Source organism: Aedes aegypti, chromosome 1 (assembly GCF_002204515.2).
Source record: "Aedes aegypti strain LVP_AGWG chromosome 1, AaegL5.0 Primary Assembly, whole genome shotgun sequence".
NCBI classification, from domain to species: domain Eukaryota; kingdom Metazoa; phylum Arthropoda; class Insecta; order Diptera; family Culicidae; genus Aedes; species Aedes aegypti.
Genome location: NC_035107.1, coordinates 247481825 through 247497076, shown reverse-complemented (window position 1 = coordinate 247497076; position 15252 = coordinate 247481825). Strand labels below are relative to the sequence as shown.

Here is a 15252-nt window from a genome sequence, read left to right as displayed (position 1 = left end):
TCTAAGAAAGATGGCGTCTTCGGCAGAGTTGTTCAGTAGCTCTAATCCTTTCCTTGTTTAATCCTTGAAGTTCAAGATTGGGTAAAATAATTGAAGCCCGTGAGCTTTTGAACAACTTTGCCGAAGTTGCCATTTTTCTTAAAAGTGAGGATCCTGAAGTATCTGCAAAACAAAATTTTCATGCTCACGAGCGCCGCCTGGTAGCAAAATATCCTATTTCTTGGCTCAAATAATGATAGCCCTTGAGCTACTCAACAACTTCGCCGAACACACCTTCTTTCTAAGTTGTCAGGCTCCTGTTATAGCTGCAAAACAAAAGTTTCATGCTCACTAGCGCCGTCTAGTGGTGAAATTTTTAATCAAATAGCTTGAACAATGATAGTCCTTAACTTATTAAACAACTTTGCCGAAGACGCCATCCTTCTAAATGGTTAGGATCCTGAAATATCTCCAAAACAAAAGTAGAAGTTGCATGCCCACTAGTGTCACCTAGCGGGTGAATTCCGTATTATATGTGGTACCATCAGATAGCGCTTCACCTCCAGAACAACTTTAATTAATACCCCAAGTTTCGATATTATCTGGATTTTGAGATATACCGACTTCAAACTGTGGTCTTCTCTAACCGTATATAGTGCGTTCCTTATTATGCGACTTCTATGTACATTTGTTGATTTTACCGCATTATAAAAGACCATACTGTAAAAAAGCTGTCTAGTACTGTTCTTAAGAAGATTCTTGAGGAATACATTTTGGTTTGGCGTCGATAAATATTTTTGTTGCAAAATGATAGCATATAAATCACACCTGTTGTATATGCTTCTCGAAAATTTTTTAGCATTTTGATCACTTTCTCTTTGCTTCTTGTGTTACGCGCCAGGGTCTGGTACTAATTGGGCACTTTGCGAATCTTTTCTGAAAACCGCAGACCCTCGAAAATGTTGCGCGCCGATCGATCATGCGCCGATCTGTGATCAGTCAAATCGATTTAAAAAATAGAAATAATAAACCATAGAAGAATAATGTCGCTGGTGTTCCCTTTGTTCTCGCTCAGAAACATGTTGGGTACATAAGTGTCAAACTGCATACATTTTCGCGTTGACATTTATAGCCCCGCTTATCTCCGCCAGCAAAAGATGTTCCGACAGCGACGCCAGCGACATCCTTCTTCTATGGTTTATTACTTCTATTATTTAAAACGCCTGCAACTTGAAAACAAGAAGGTACGAACATTTTTATTCCATATGTTTTTTATCGATTAAACAATTATGCTTGCTGTCCTGTTTAGGACTGGAGCCCTAAAAGTTATTCACTTCTTCGGCGAGTTAACTTGACATTTCTTTATTTACTTTTTGGCTGGCGCACAACTCGGCGCATGGGCCGCCAGCAGCGCGCAACTTGTTGGACAGTCTGCGGATTAAAGTAAAGATTCGCAATACAAAGCACAACAGCGCGACAGCCCGAAGGTTAAATAAGGATGGTATGAGCTTTAAACGCAAGATGGTTGTATCGCAGTTTTTCATGTCTAAACTACGAAAAAAAAACTAATATTACACATGACGTAAATTTTATGTTGAGCAAAATACTCGAAGTAACATATGAAATGACGTAAATTTTAAGGTATTTGCGCTTAAAAAACGTCATTTTTGTAAAATTGCGTCCAATGTGACGGAACTCTTGTGTGATTCAAACTGAATCAAGTTTAATGTGACGGAACATTTCATTTGTGCTCTAAATTAACGTCATTTTATTTGCATTCAAAACGTACATTTTTTAAATTTGTTGGTTTAGTTTGAACATTTACAAAGTATTTATATAAGGAAACAAATTTTTATAGTTTTCCAAAATTTGTATAAAACAGTCAATAAAATATAACTCCAAACCTTGAAAAACAATGTACAGAAAGTTTTTTAATCGAGAAAAATACAAACCTTTTGCAAGACTTTTTCAAATCCAGCCAGACTTCTAGGCAGTAAATAAAATACTACATGCAATTCTAATAAACATTATTGTGGCACTTGAAAAACGAATGTGCTATTATTCCCCGGAAGCCAGTTCCTCAAATGGCCCATTTCCCCGAAAAGTGATGCAGTTTAAAAAGATACAAGAATTGTCTTTAATGACAGGATAACGAAACGATAAACAATCAAAAGTAGGAGATATTTGGTCATTCCCGACTGAATACTTATTGCCAACGGTTAAGCACGAAAAAACTGGCAATCAAATAAAGAAGAGTGATTTATTTCTCAAAATTGGGAACATTTTTCGAAAATAATTTGGTGCCGTTTGTACGTAATGATAATGACTATCACGCCTATTGAATATTTTTTCGATTATTGCTTTCATTTACGTGGAATTTGGAGTTAGATGCCTTTCCCTATACAAAATTAAACGAGAAAACTTCTGCTGATCAATTGTGAACAAGAGCAGGTTATCTATTGGAGAAATGGCATTCGGGCAACTGGCGGTCGAAGAAAAGCAGCACAACCTTAACGTTCAACGCTCCGTCATCGTAAACATCGTCGTCATCGATAATTTTAAGGCAGTGTTTTTATTCAATACTAAAAATTATTCGATGAAAATGTGTTCACTGTGTTTCTGTTGGAGAATAGAATACAGTGAACACATTTTCTTGTGATTTTTTTTTTTTATTTTGAAAGAAAGAACTTTGAAAATTCCGAAATTAATTATGGATCTTAAAACACATTAACTGCGGCGCTAAAATCTGGCAACGGAGTTACTCGTATTGCAGACACAACATCAATCTATATAAATAAAAATGAAGTGGTGTTTTTATGTCACGAAATGGCTTGAGAACGGGGGGGATGCCATGTATTCGTGTGAAGAAAAAGTTCGGGAAAGTCTCCGGAATAATCGGGAAAATGGGAGAAAACTAAGGTGCCATTTTGTATGGGGGATTCTTGACGTTTTCCAACAGCCTACTTGATGCCAAATCGATGTTTGCCGGGACCACTAGTCTATCTATATAAATAAAAATGTATGTCACGAAATGGCTTACGAACGGGTCAGTGGATATGGATAATTCTTTCTCCATTTTGTTCGTCAAGGGTTCCGACGTGTTTGTGTGTATAAAAGTTGCAGGATATTCACCGGGAAAGTCGGAATAACGAGAGTGAACGGAACTGTCATTTTGTATGGGACGATTCGTACTGGTTTTCAACAGCCTACTTGATGGCAAGACGAAGTTTGCCGGGACCACTAGTATTTAATAAATTTTGTATTTTTGTTTAACTTTACGATGATATATTGTCATATAAATTTTAGTTTCTTTTCGGCGAGATGGATCTACATACGTCCGAGCCGTGTAAAAATCGGACGACACAGCAAATTAAAAAAAATAGTTTTCTAAACACTCACGCTCATTGATCAATTGACGGATAGTATTTTAACTGTGTCCAGGTCAAATCTAGTAAAGCACAGTCCTCATTTATGAAACATTTATGAAGTTTTGAGCACAAAAGTATTAAAAAATATAACAAAATTGACGAAAACACAACAAGTCACCCTACATTTTGTTTTTATGCGATGGAAGTTAGATCGAAAATTTCAATTTTTCATCGAAAAACAACAGATAGCCATTACTTTTCAAAATCTTCTAGAATCTTCGGAGTGAAAGTCTTTTGCTTGATTAGCATTTGAACCACCGTGAAACAAACTATTGCCCCACTTTACACTATTACTTACTGACTTCTTTGTTGTGCCTTTTTTCTCACCATTAGTTGCATCATTTTCACAACCTCAATCGCCGCCGTACTCGTTCTCATTCTAATCACGGAGCCATGCAGTGGCGCTTCCACGGAATCCATGGTCAGCCTCGCCCCCACGGTTCCAAACGATGACAACTACCACCATGACCAAGACGACGACGACGACGACAAAAACGACAACCGGCATCTCGTTCCGGTGCCGCTAATTAATCCCAACGGAACGGATCTTCCACGACCGATTGCAACCCCACTGGATCCCAGCAAGGTCCAGCCGAAACGATTGAAACTCAAGGTATCAACCAAACGGCGTAAGCACCATCAGAACCACAAATCGGCCTCCAACAACAGTACTTCAACCTCAACGTCCATCAAGAGCCATTCCTCCCGTCCGAAGCACAAACGGAAACCCACCATGCAGAGTGCGCTACAATCGGCCGCTCGGAAAGGCCTGGAAGCCATGGTCGAGCTGTTCGACAGGCGCGAACCGGAAATGATCCGCAGAGGTTAGTCGATGGTTATAGCTAGGTTCGAATGATTTCATTACGTCTCCGGTTTCGTTTTAGGAGCTGTTCTGGACCCTCAAGATCCTGGTGCGTTGCTGTCCAGGTTCAGTTCGTCGGATGATTTGCCGGTAAACTATACCAGGTCGGCCTACGCGGCCCTAGTGGCGGCCAAACAACTGAAAGACAGGTAAGGTTAGCTTAAGATGCGTGCCCAGGATTCGGCGACGGCGAAGTTCAAACGGAATTTCGATGGAAATCATGCTGATGGAATGCTAGCCAAGGAATGTGATATTAATGGAAGGAAAAACTCCGTGTGAGGAATTATTTCCTATCCTTACATACTGTTCGATTCCAGCGATTGTAGGTTGATTGTATTGTAGGTATTGTGTTATGTCACGATTCAATCATTGCAGGGCATATTTCAAGTGTGTGCTAGAATAAAGGCGTAAGTCGCATGATCGATTTCTCTTCGTCGATCCTTTCTTCTGTGCATAAAAGTGCAAATTTGTCAGCATTTTTTTACCTTAGGACGCAATATTGCATCGCTGGCAAGCGCTAATAAACTTGCATCTTCTCACTTTTATTCACGGAAGAGAGGATCGATGAAGAGAAATCGATAATGTGACTCGCCCTTATGCTAGCGTTTGATTTGTCAATAATTCGACATTGTTCCTTCATAAAGGCTTAGCTGACATGCTCGATTTCCCTTCATCGATCCCATTTTTCATTCAAAACTTCCTCAAATTAAAGGAATCTGTAATATTTCTTGTTTATGAAGCAAACAATAGTGATTGTTAATCCTACAGCACGAAAACGCGTTACGAAAAGTGAATCAGTTTTCCGCAAAGAGAGCAACGATGTAGAGAAATCCGTGAATGCAGATAAGCCCTTATGAAAAATCAATGTCGAGTTGTTCACGGAGAAAATAAAAACCCATATTTGAGTATTTCTTAATTTAATTTTGAATCTTTTTTCTTTCCCTATTTAATAGAGATGGTCGGGTTTCACATTTTCCAAACCCGAACCCGACCCGTACCCGACTTATTTTATTCCTTCAAACCCGGACCCGACCCGAACCCGAGACGAAAATTGAAAAGCAAACCCGGACCCGACCCGAACCCGAAAATTTTTCGCTGTTCAAACCCGAACCCGACCCGAAACCCGAACAAGTTTTCTAAGAAAAACCCGAATAGAACCCGGGTTAAAAAATATGATAAATTCGTTGTTTCTGATGCATTGGGAAGCTTTCAGGTTGTTACTTTGTGAACAATTCTCACCAAACCCGACCCAAACCCGACTAAACCCGACATTTTTCAAGCCCGAACCCGACCCGTACCCGATATTTTTTTAGCCTTCAAACCCGACCCGAACCCGAACCCGAAAAAATAAAAATTTTCAAACCCGAACCCGACCCGAACCCGTCGGGTTCGGGTTCGGGTCGGGTTTCGGGTTTGAAAACCCGAGACCCGACCATCTCTACTATTTAATTCGTTCCTGCTCGTGTTGTCAGAAAGCAAAAAGCAAAACAACTTAAAAACCGAACCTTAATGCGTTAAACCAAAATTAAGTTAGTGGCATAGTACTGAAAGTTGAGTGAATCTGCCGGTTGAGTGAAAAGAATCGAGCCAGTAGATATTTTTTCGCATGGTTGCAAGTGCAAACAATTTCAACCCCATTAACTCAAAGCGAAGTTCTGACCATCAAATCGACATATTGATTTATAGACATAGAAGTTAAAAGATCTGGAAATAATATCTAAATTCTATTTCTGGAATTTCTGAGCCAAAGCGAAATTTGACGATTACTAATATCTCATGAATAGCTTGCTGTTATTGGTTAGATCTTACAAAAGCTAAATATGATATGCTAAAAATTGAGAGAATCTCTCACGTATCGCTCTCTGTAACTATCATAACATGCTGCACATTATGAGAGACTGTTTATCGTATACTGCTACAAGTTTGATCAGATTGGGGGGATAGTAGTGCATGATAAAACCCCTCTAAACATGCTCCAAGCCTGGGGTACACTGTTGTTATTGGAAGTTCGTGGATTGTTTATCGTGCCAGTAAAGAAAAACACCTATCCCCAACGGTAAACAAGCGAGAAAAATGGATTTTATCATCGCTCTCTCGTTGGGGCTCTCGCTCGCTGCTTCCATTTATCGGACTTGTTACACCTTGCGATACAATGACGATCGTGGACCGCAACAGATGGGATGTTTTTCTTTGCTTGCTTTGATCGTGCTTCATTCTCAAATGAGAGCGAATTCTGCAACGCCTGCTAATATCTATCAAATTATTATCACTTTTAGATGTCCTTATCAAAATATGCTATTACTAAGCTTTTTTTCGCCTGCTCGGGTTGAGCTCACTTTTGAGTAGTTTAGTAACATTAAAATGACTCAACACGGAGAAAAAATTTTACCTTAATTTTGAGTTTACTTTACCCAAAATTTAGTAAAGCGATTATTCTTTCAAGCAAACATTTCTATGGTTTACAAAAAATTACGTAATCCCACCATACAATTTGTAGCTTTGCTGAAGATTCCCTAATTGGATGCTCGACAACTGAGCAGTTGAATCAGAGACTAGACATAGTAAGCGGGTTCAGAATAGGTACCACTTCTAATACTGCATTATTGCAATTTAGACAGATCGCAGTACATTTTCCACTGCATTCTAGATTTTGCTCTTTCACCTTACCAGTGGCATAACATTTTGCCACATTAAAATCAGTGAATCAAATTGGCCTCGAAACAGACGTAAAACAAGCAACAAAGCAAGCGCGCTCACAATCGTTTGTCCCCGTTTGTCCCAACTGCGATGAACTGCTATCAAATTCCTTTTCCGCACACCGTAAAATGGTGTATCTTTTATTATGCGAATATCTTCGATAGTAAGGGCCCGAGCAAAGCTTGAGTTCATAATGAAAACTAATTTTGATGTTGTGATGTCGTAAATTTCGATAACTTAGTTTGTTGTCGTTTTGGTCGTTTTAACGGTTAAAATATCAAAACTGAGAGCAGAAAAATGTTCCCATGAAATCAAATTGAAAACTGTTTTTGCTGTCAGTGAAAGCAAATTAAAAACTGCTTTTGCTATCATGGACAGCAAATTGAAAACTCACTGAGATATACATGTTTTCGTTTGATAACGAAACGAATCGGCGTCAAGATGCTTGTTTTATTTTTATATTCTCATATTGTTTATGCATGTAGCACGAATAAATTTATAATTTATCAAAATTATAACTTTACCAAAAATTTAAAATGGTAGCAGAACGAAAACAAAATATGACATCAAATAAAGTAACGATAAATTGATATCAAATTATGATATCAAATTGATGCTGAAAACATGATATGTTTTCGACTTGCTTTATTTTTGATGTTGGACTTTGCTCGGGGGACCCGTAACATACTAAACGTAATGACATAATTTATGTTAGTCGGGCAAAACGAAAGCAAAAGTAAACAGTGTTAGTATGATACTTCATGTCAGAGCTCTTTTCGTTGGAATCGAAAATATTTGAGGCTTTATATGCGAATATTATAAATTGATAAGATTTTATTACTTCTGAAACGCTAACAAACAATGATAAAATTTAAAACAGTTTGTCACTTATTCTTGAAAGCCTAGTTATAGTAGAACTCAAGATGTCTTAGCGAAACACATTTCAACGAATTGTGGTCACTTTAGTAATCAAAGTTAGAAATTCACATTTCAAGCCAAACGGCTATAGGCGTGATTTTTATGTTGCCAAAATGGTGATATAAGATAATGCATGGAAACTACTACGTATGATGTTAAAAATGTCTGGGAATCTTCTTTAGTTCAGCTTTTGACCCAAAAAAAGCACACTTTTGTACACAGTACAAGTGTGATATTACTTACATTTGCGACTGTTCAAGAGTGCAAATGTGCAGCTTTAAAGCAAGACCATATTGAAAATATCAGATTTTGAATACATGTTATTGGTTACCACGCGTCTTATGTAGTTGAAAAAAGTGGAAGTTCTTATAAATTATTATGCTAAAATCAAAGCTATCATAGTTGTAAAGTTTTGTCAGAAATGAATAGAGAAAGAGAGGATGTACGATATCCACCAAATATTTACAGTAAGGCCCGTTAGAAAACTACACGCCTCCTTTGGGTGATGGCAATTTTTCAATGCTTACTATTAAGACTGGCACCGTCATGTACCCATAAATAGAGTTAATGGCGAGATAAAATCGAGAATTATGTTCGCGTTTTGAGATTCGAGAAATAGGTTAGGTTTCTGTACTTGATAAACGATTGAAAATATTTCTCACTGTGTTGCCAAAATCGAGAAGAAAATGTGGCCAAAAACAGGTGTTGCTATAATCGGGGGTAAACAAAATCGGGTGTTGTCAACTGTTTGGTTTCTGTAGTTCCTGTAGATTTTCTTCTAAGATACTATAAAAGTTGTTCTGTTGTACGGTGCTTTGGATAATCAACTTTTCACAACTTTTTGTTATATTGTCATTAGAAATTAAGATAATATCAACATAAATTCGGCATCGTTGATCTCAATCAGTGTACGTAATTGTTTTTCTTGTGAAATTGAGATGGAAATATATCATAAAACAAGCTTGAATGTTAAAATTGAAAATGATCACCATACACAGTATACCATAACAAAACGGGGTTAACCTTTACAGTACTGAATGTCGACATCGAAGTTTCAAAACTCTGTATCCTCGTCACGGTTCGACCGATTTCGATGAGATTTACAGGAAAAAGTACAAATGAATTATATTTTTGACGCGTCTATTAAAAATTTTGAATTCCGTGACGGTTTCAGATCAAGCCACGAATTTGTTGGGATACCTAGGGAATTTCTATATTAAAATTATGGGGGACTGCAAATAAAAATCATTATCAAAAAAATAAATATTACCATTTTTATCTATTTGACAAAATATATCATCTGTTTTAGTTTGGGGACAATTGCATATAAATTCAAAGAATGGTCATTTTTTAAGAAAGCTCTCCGTTTTAAAGTGTGAAACTGTTCGTGAAATAGTAAGCTAGGAAACAGGTTCTGATCTGGCGAACGTAATGCAATAAATAAGAGGAATCGTATGAGATGATGTCAATTCACTTTAATTTAAAAATCATAAAACTCCAGCCATCATACAACAACCGCAGAAGAGGTTCCAAAATCAGCCATTTGAAACCCTATTAGAACCAGACACCGAGTGTCTTGAAATAGTCAGAACTACTTTATAGTTCATGACACGATATTTATTAACTTCTGGGTAAAAAAAAACATGAGTTTTGACCCGTCGAAATGTATCAGTGCATAATACGCTTACTACTATACGTAGTAGTAAGGGGATTAGGGACATCAAAAATATAACTCATTTATGGGTTTTCCTGAAAATCTTATCCAAACGATGGCAAAAATAAAGAATTTTTAAACTTTGCTGTCAGCACCCAGTACTGTAAAGGCTAAGAATAAAAAACCTTCACTAAATTTAGATTCTCTGAATCAGATTCGGAAGTCAAAATGTCAAAATGTCCATTTTATTGTAAGGTTAGCTTTGGAAATCATTATAATTTAATCAGATATAAGCAAGTTCCGTTATATTACGCATGCTGTTCGGAAATAAATGATTTAAGGCAATATAGCCACATTGACATATAGCCATAGCTCACAATTTCAAAATAATAAAAAAAATCGTCTTAATGCTTGTTAAATTATGTTTGATTATGATTTGATTGAATGCTGTATGATTTCAAACAAGAATTCAGTAGTTCCTCTTAAGAGGAAAATAACCATCATCGTTTTACAAACGAAATTTCAAAATTTTAACAATATTCAATCAAATCTATCACTGCATTACACTTGCTAACTGGATTGCGATGATAAATTTTATGAGGATTTCTTTAAATTTGAACGAAAAAACTGGTGTTTCATTTTTGATGATTGCTGATGATTGAATGATGGGTTCTTGAGTCTTAAGCTTACAAAACATGTAAATGATGATGATGATGATGATGATGATGATATGGTACTACCATCTATTGTAGCAAGGCATCTTGCTCTAGCACTGGAATAATCTGAAACGCGATTTGATCAATATTGTACTATTGTTTGTGAGCAGTCAGTCTCCTGTATGGATGGTCAAAAATGGATGTGCGATCCCACAAGCAAAAACACTTGCGAGAAACCCGCGGCGGGGAAAGAATCTCCTTCCAGAAGAATGTTTTCACGAACAATTTATTGTAAAATCAAGCCCAGTAACAGAATACTCCCAATAGATGGGGTCGAAGAGCCCACCCTCAATCCACAAAATGTTAACAAAGGAGGGTCCCTATCCAGATCGCTTCAAACGGGTGCCCTGTTGGTCACTCTCCTACCCCGTTACTCGTAGTAGTAGGGGAATTAGGGGCATGAAAGATACATTATGCAAATGAATGGCAAAAACTTTCCGTTACCGTCAGCTGGTTTCCAAATTCGTAATTAGTACAAAGTGCTGCATTCATTTGTGGTGAGAAAAATCATATCGAAAATCAGAAAATCGATAGAAAACAAGGCTGGTAAAAAGGTATCGGAGCAAAATGAACACTTTCGTGTGATTTAGCGGAAGCTATATTATTAATAGGTTTCAAACGTTCTCGTATGTTAAAGGGCTCCCCCTCTATCACATAAACAAGAATTCAAGAATGTTCATTATGCCCGTAATCCTCCTATCTTGATGTATTTAATATGCAATGCATTATAATTCATTCTACCTTTATTTGTGTATCTATATATACGATTAATTTTAACTAAATATTGAGGATTTTGCCCTCTAATAGACACACACCTAAATGATTTTGTCACACCAAAATATTCTCCCACCATGTTTGCCATATATTGGATGGCGTCGTAGCTGACAGAACCAACAAGTAACGCACATGTAACGCATTATGTTGGATTGTACATTGAATGCAAGGTGCGTGCTTCTATGAAAGTGCCATATAAACTGACATGTGAGTATTTATTTTTCCACATTGAAAATGTGCACGAGAATCTATTCCTCAACTAAACGAACAATAGTATTCACCCTTTATTTTGTTCTACAGTAGCTATGCTATTATTGTATCTCGATCTACCCATTTTTGTCTTTCGATTTTTTGAACATTATTATTGAACGTTTTTCTGAAAACAAATCCCATTGTACATTTCCTCATCCCTTCATTTTTATCTTCCTATGCTTGTACTGTTTACTTTTACCTTCATCTTCTGATAATTCACCTACTGGAATTGCACTGAAAGCTTCTTTATATATTTTTTTCTGCTTTTTTTCTTCAGTTTATCTTCATCTTTAGCCAATTGTTTCCATTTTTCTCTCTCTACTTTGCTATATCTGTTCAGATCTTTTCTAAGAAGTCTTTACACGTGAAACTTAGTCTTCCTTCTTATTTTCTTTCAGAAGTTTAGTCGATATGCTAATCAGATGGGATGATTTTTTTTATTCCATGTCCGTAGTAAATAATTCTTCGTCAACACTGGAACTTTTGTTCCAAAAGTTATTGCAGGGCTAAAACAGTCTTATGAATTAATTTCCTTCATTTCTACGAAGATTTAAAACTCTTGCAAACTCTATAACTGATCTACCTGTTCTATATCCGCACGAGGGTACCGTCGCAACTCGTACTCGCACATTGATGATCTTGATCTCCGACAGCAATACATCGAAGAGGATGATCAAAGAATTGCGGAATTAAAAAGACAGGGTTATACAATTTAATTATTTTTAATTAAATTTAAAAACGTTTCGGCTCCGTTATGCCTAGTGCGAATGAGCCTTCCAAATAAACGAAAGAATAAAAAATACCTGTACTTTATGTGTTTTCACATCTATGCCTATTTGTTGCCTTTCGATCTGCAGTTGATCCAAATCTAAACTCCAAACTATGTTATACTATCACACACTTTATATAGCCTACCATTTCACATAACGTTGTTTGGTAGTCTGCTCTAACAGTATTGCTTACACCAAAACTAAGCTTATTGAATATAAAATAGTTCAAAATCAGCACTAGACATCTAAAAATTAGAAAATATGGAATATCGGTTATGTCAACGAGACATTCAGCATCCTTGGAAGAAATGGCTATTTTTTACCAACATGGTCAAATACGCTTCTTTTTCTTGGCATTAACGTCCTCACGGGACAGAGCCTGCTTCTCAGCTTAGTGTTCTTATGAGCACTTCCACAGTTATTAACCCCTCTACCGGCAGCTTCATTTTTTACCGCAAGAAAAAAAATCAAATAATAACTTTTTGGTTTTTTTTTTTGTATTATTGCATCATTTCTTCACGAGTTCTCAAAAAACTCTTCTAGTTTAAGAATCCGTGTCGATATTGATGATTGGTGATCTGGATCAAAAGATATTCCAATGTTCCTTGGGGGACCGACATTTTCCGTATAAAATGTCTTAGGCGGCTTTTTGTTTTACGTCAACTTATCGAAAAAATAAAATGTGTGCTACACAACGCCATGTAAGAAGGAGCTACTCTGAAAAAAAACATGCATATTGGTTAAGTATTCTTAGGAATATCTGAGAATTACGATATGAGGTTTTTTCAAGACCCTTATTTGGCCAGCGTGGTACAAGAAACATAAATGCTCATTACTCAAAGATGGCTGCACAAATCGGTGCTGCCAAAGTTGCCATTTTTGCATTCGTATATCGTGTGGTAGGTACGATTATACTCTACGCCCAGGTAAGTCAAGGAAATTTCCATTAAGAAAAGATCCTGGACCGATCGTGAATCGAACCCAGACACTTTGGCTTTGCTTTGTAGCCGCGGACTCTGACCACTCGGCTAAGGAAGGCCCCTTTATTGTTAAATACGCCTCAATGATTAATTGGTCGGTGTTCAGGCAGACTGAACCAACTGATTTAAAAAAAAACGTACCCCAAGCATTCAAAATATCAAAATATTTTCAATGTTTCCTGTAATAATGAAACATATCTATTTGACGATGCATCTGTATAAAAATAGCATCATAAAAATCAGAGCGTATCTATAGAACGTCAAAATACCATCTAGTTCGGTCTGTCTGAACACCGACCAGTTAAACCCCGGGAACCCGGTGGACAATGTTATCAAACACAGTTAACTATAACCCTGATAAATTACCATAAAATTTTCCAAAATCTGGTTGTTTGGTTATTCCAAATATAAGACTGTGCACAAAAACCAAGGACAATGCCAGTAAACGTCAAACTCTTATACAAAATCAACACTGTGGAGCGTCCTATATGCAGCGACGCATTCTTCCCGCATTGATTACTAAATGAAAGCTATGATAGTTATTAGAGTATGAAGCTTTATTCTGTTCTGCGTGTTCAAAATACCTTCTTTGCGGAGTTTACTGGTAGAGGAAAGCAAGCTTATTGGGCGAAAGCCAGAAGCTTCGGCACGAATCTTGTTCGGTTTCAAAATTGTTACAACTTTGGCTTTTTCCATTTCACAATGATCGGAAAAAAATAAGTATGGCCAAAACTAGTTTATTGCCTTATTCGACGATATATGTAATCTGATTATGTTATTTGATGTTTTTATTGTTTCAGGAGAGACTAATTACAAAAAACGTAACATTCAAAAACGCATTACTATTACAAATACAGTCAAATTTGGTTGAAAACACAAGCTTTGTTTGATCAAAATGTGTAAAAAATATTTTAATGGAACTTAGAATATATAGGGAGACTTACAGCTTCGGCACCATTCGACTATTATCGGCAACCAAATTTCAAACACCAAATACTCAGTGTTTAACTATCAAAACACATCAATGAAAACATTCAGATGATTCTTTGTTCTGTCCGCTTCCCGCTGACGAGATTTCCGAGACTGAATAAACAATATCGCCAGAGATGTAACCTATTCAAATGAGCACGCCTCAAAATGCGACTGATTTGGTGCTGCCGAAGAGATTCACCAGCTGTTCGAATGAGGCTGCCGACAATAGTCACACTGACAAGAGATGTTCGCAGCGGTGTAAAAACGTTTCCAATTGCATTTGGCAAGTCTGTCGGTGTGAATCGATAGAGTATTGAGCAACGCATAAATGTAAACCGACAAACACGGAATTTGTCTGCTGATGTCCGAGAAAATTTCAAAAGAAGCGCGGCATCGGCTTAGAGTGCCGAGAATACGTAAGTTCCCCTATATATGTTATACGGTACGTAAGATTTTATTTCGAAATGGCTTAAATTCTTAGTAAAAATAATGCAACAAGTGTCAAATTGTTCCTTCAGCTGAAGCAAGACGTGAAGGCCAATATTGCAGTGAGCCAAGCTTTGCAAGCAAAATCGTGGCCTCTGAAACATTGGACAAAACAGCTTATGCTTAAGCATACCAAATTAGAAGGAAAATATCCTTGCCCTCAAAAGGTTCACCAAACAGTAGCAAACAATCAACGATATGTTCCAACCACGAACAACAAAAGGGCAAATTAACTGCAAGCAAACTACATTCAAACGCGTATCACGTCTTCCGTGGTGTGCAGCAGTTATTAATTGGACATTACCGTCCACCAAGGATTATAAAGCAATTTTCAAAAATTTCGAAACATAAGTACCATGCTGGGGAACCACGTTGCAAAGTCGCCGCCACGAATGACCCATCAAAAGTATTGTACCCACTTACAGTACTGGGCAGAATAAGGTGAGCAATTCCACCGAACATGACGAAGTTTTTTTAAAATTATATTTTGTATTTTTGAATCGCCTGAAAATTTGCATACAGATTTTTTATGACCAAAAATGCCATTTTGCACCTTCAGATCGCCATTTTGAACCTCGCCTTATTTTTGAGAAGGGCGTATCGGAAAACGCATAGCAAATCTTTAAAAAAAACTGTAACTCGAAAACGGTTTGTCCGATCGATTTGAGATCTTCTACAAAGTTGTAGGTATGGAGAAAAATATGCACGGTAAAAAAAGTTACAGATTATTTTTTATTTCAAAAACAAAATTTAAAATCGATTTT

The 15252-nt window shown here is 37.0% G+C and overlaps 1 protein-coding gene across 1 annotated transcript in view; it reads left to right on the top strand.

The window, feature by feature from the left end:
* The window catches only part of LOC5566459, a 170934-nt gene that overhangs the window by 59383 nt on the left and 96299 nt on the right, over positions 1-15252 (top strand). The window contains exons 2-3 of the mRNA XM_021837440.1: positions 3741-4231; positions 4292-4418. Coding sequence (XP_021693132.1) covers positions 3741-4231; positions 4292-4418 — 618 coding nt within the window. The remainder of the gene's footprint in view (positions 1-3740; positions 4232-4291; positions 4419-15252) is intronic.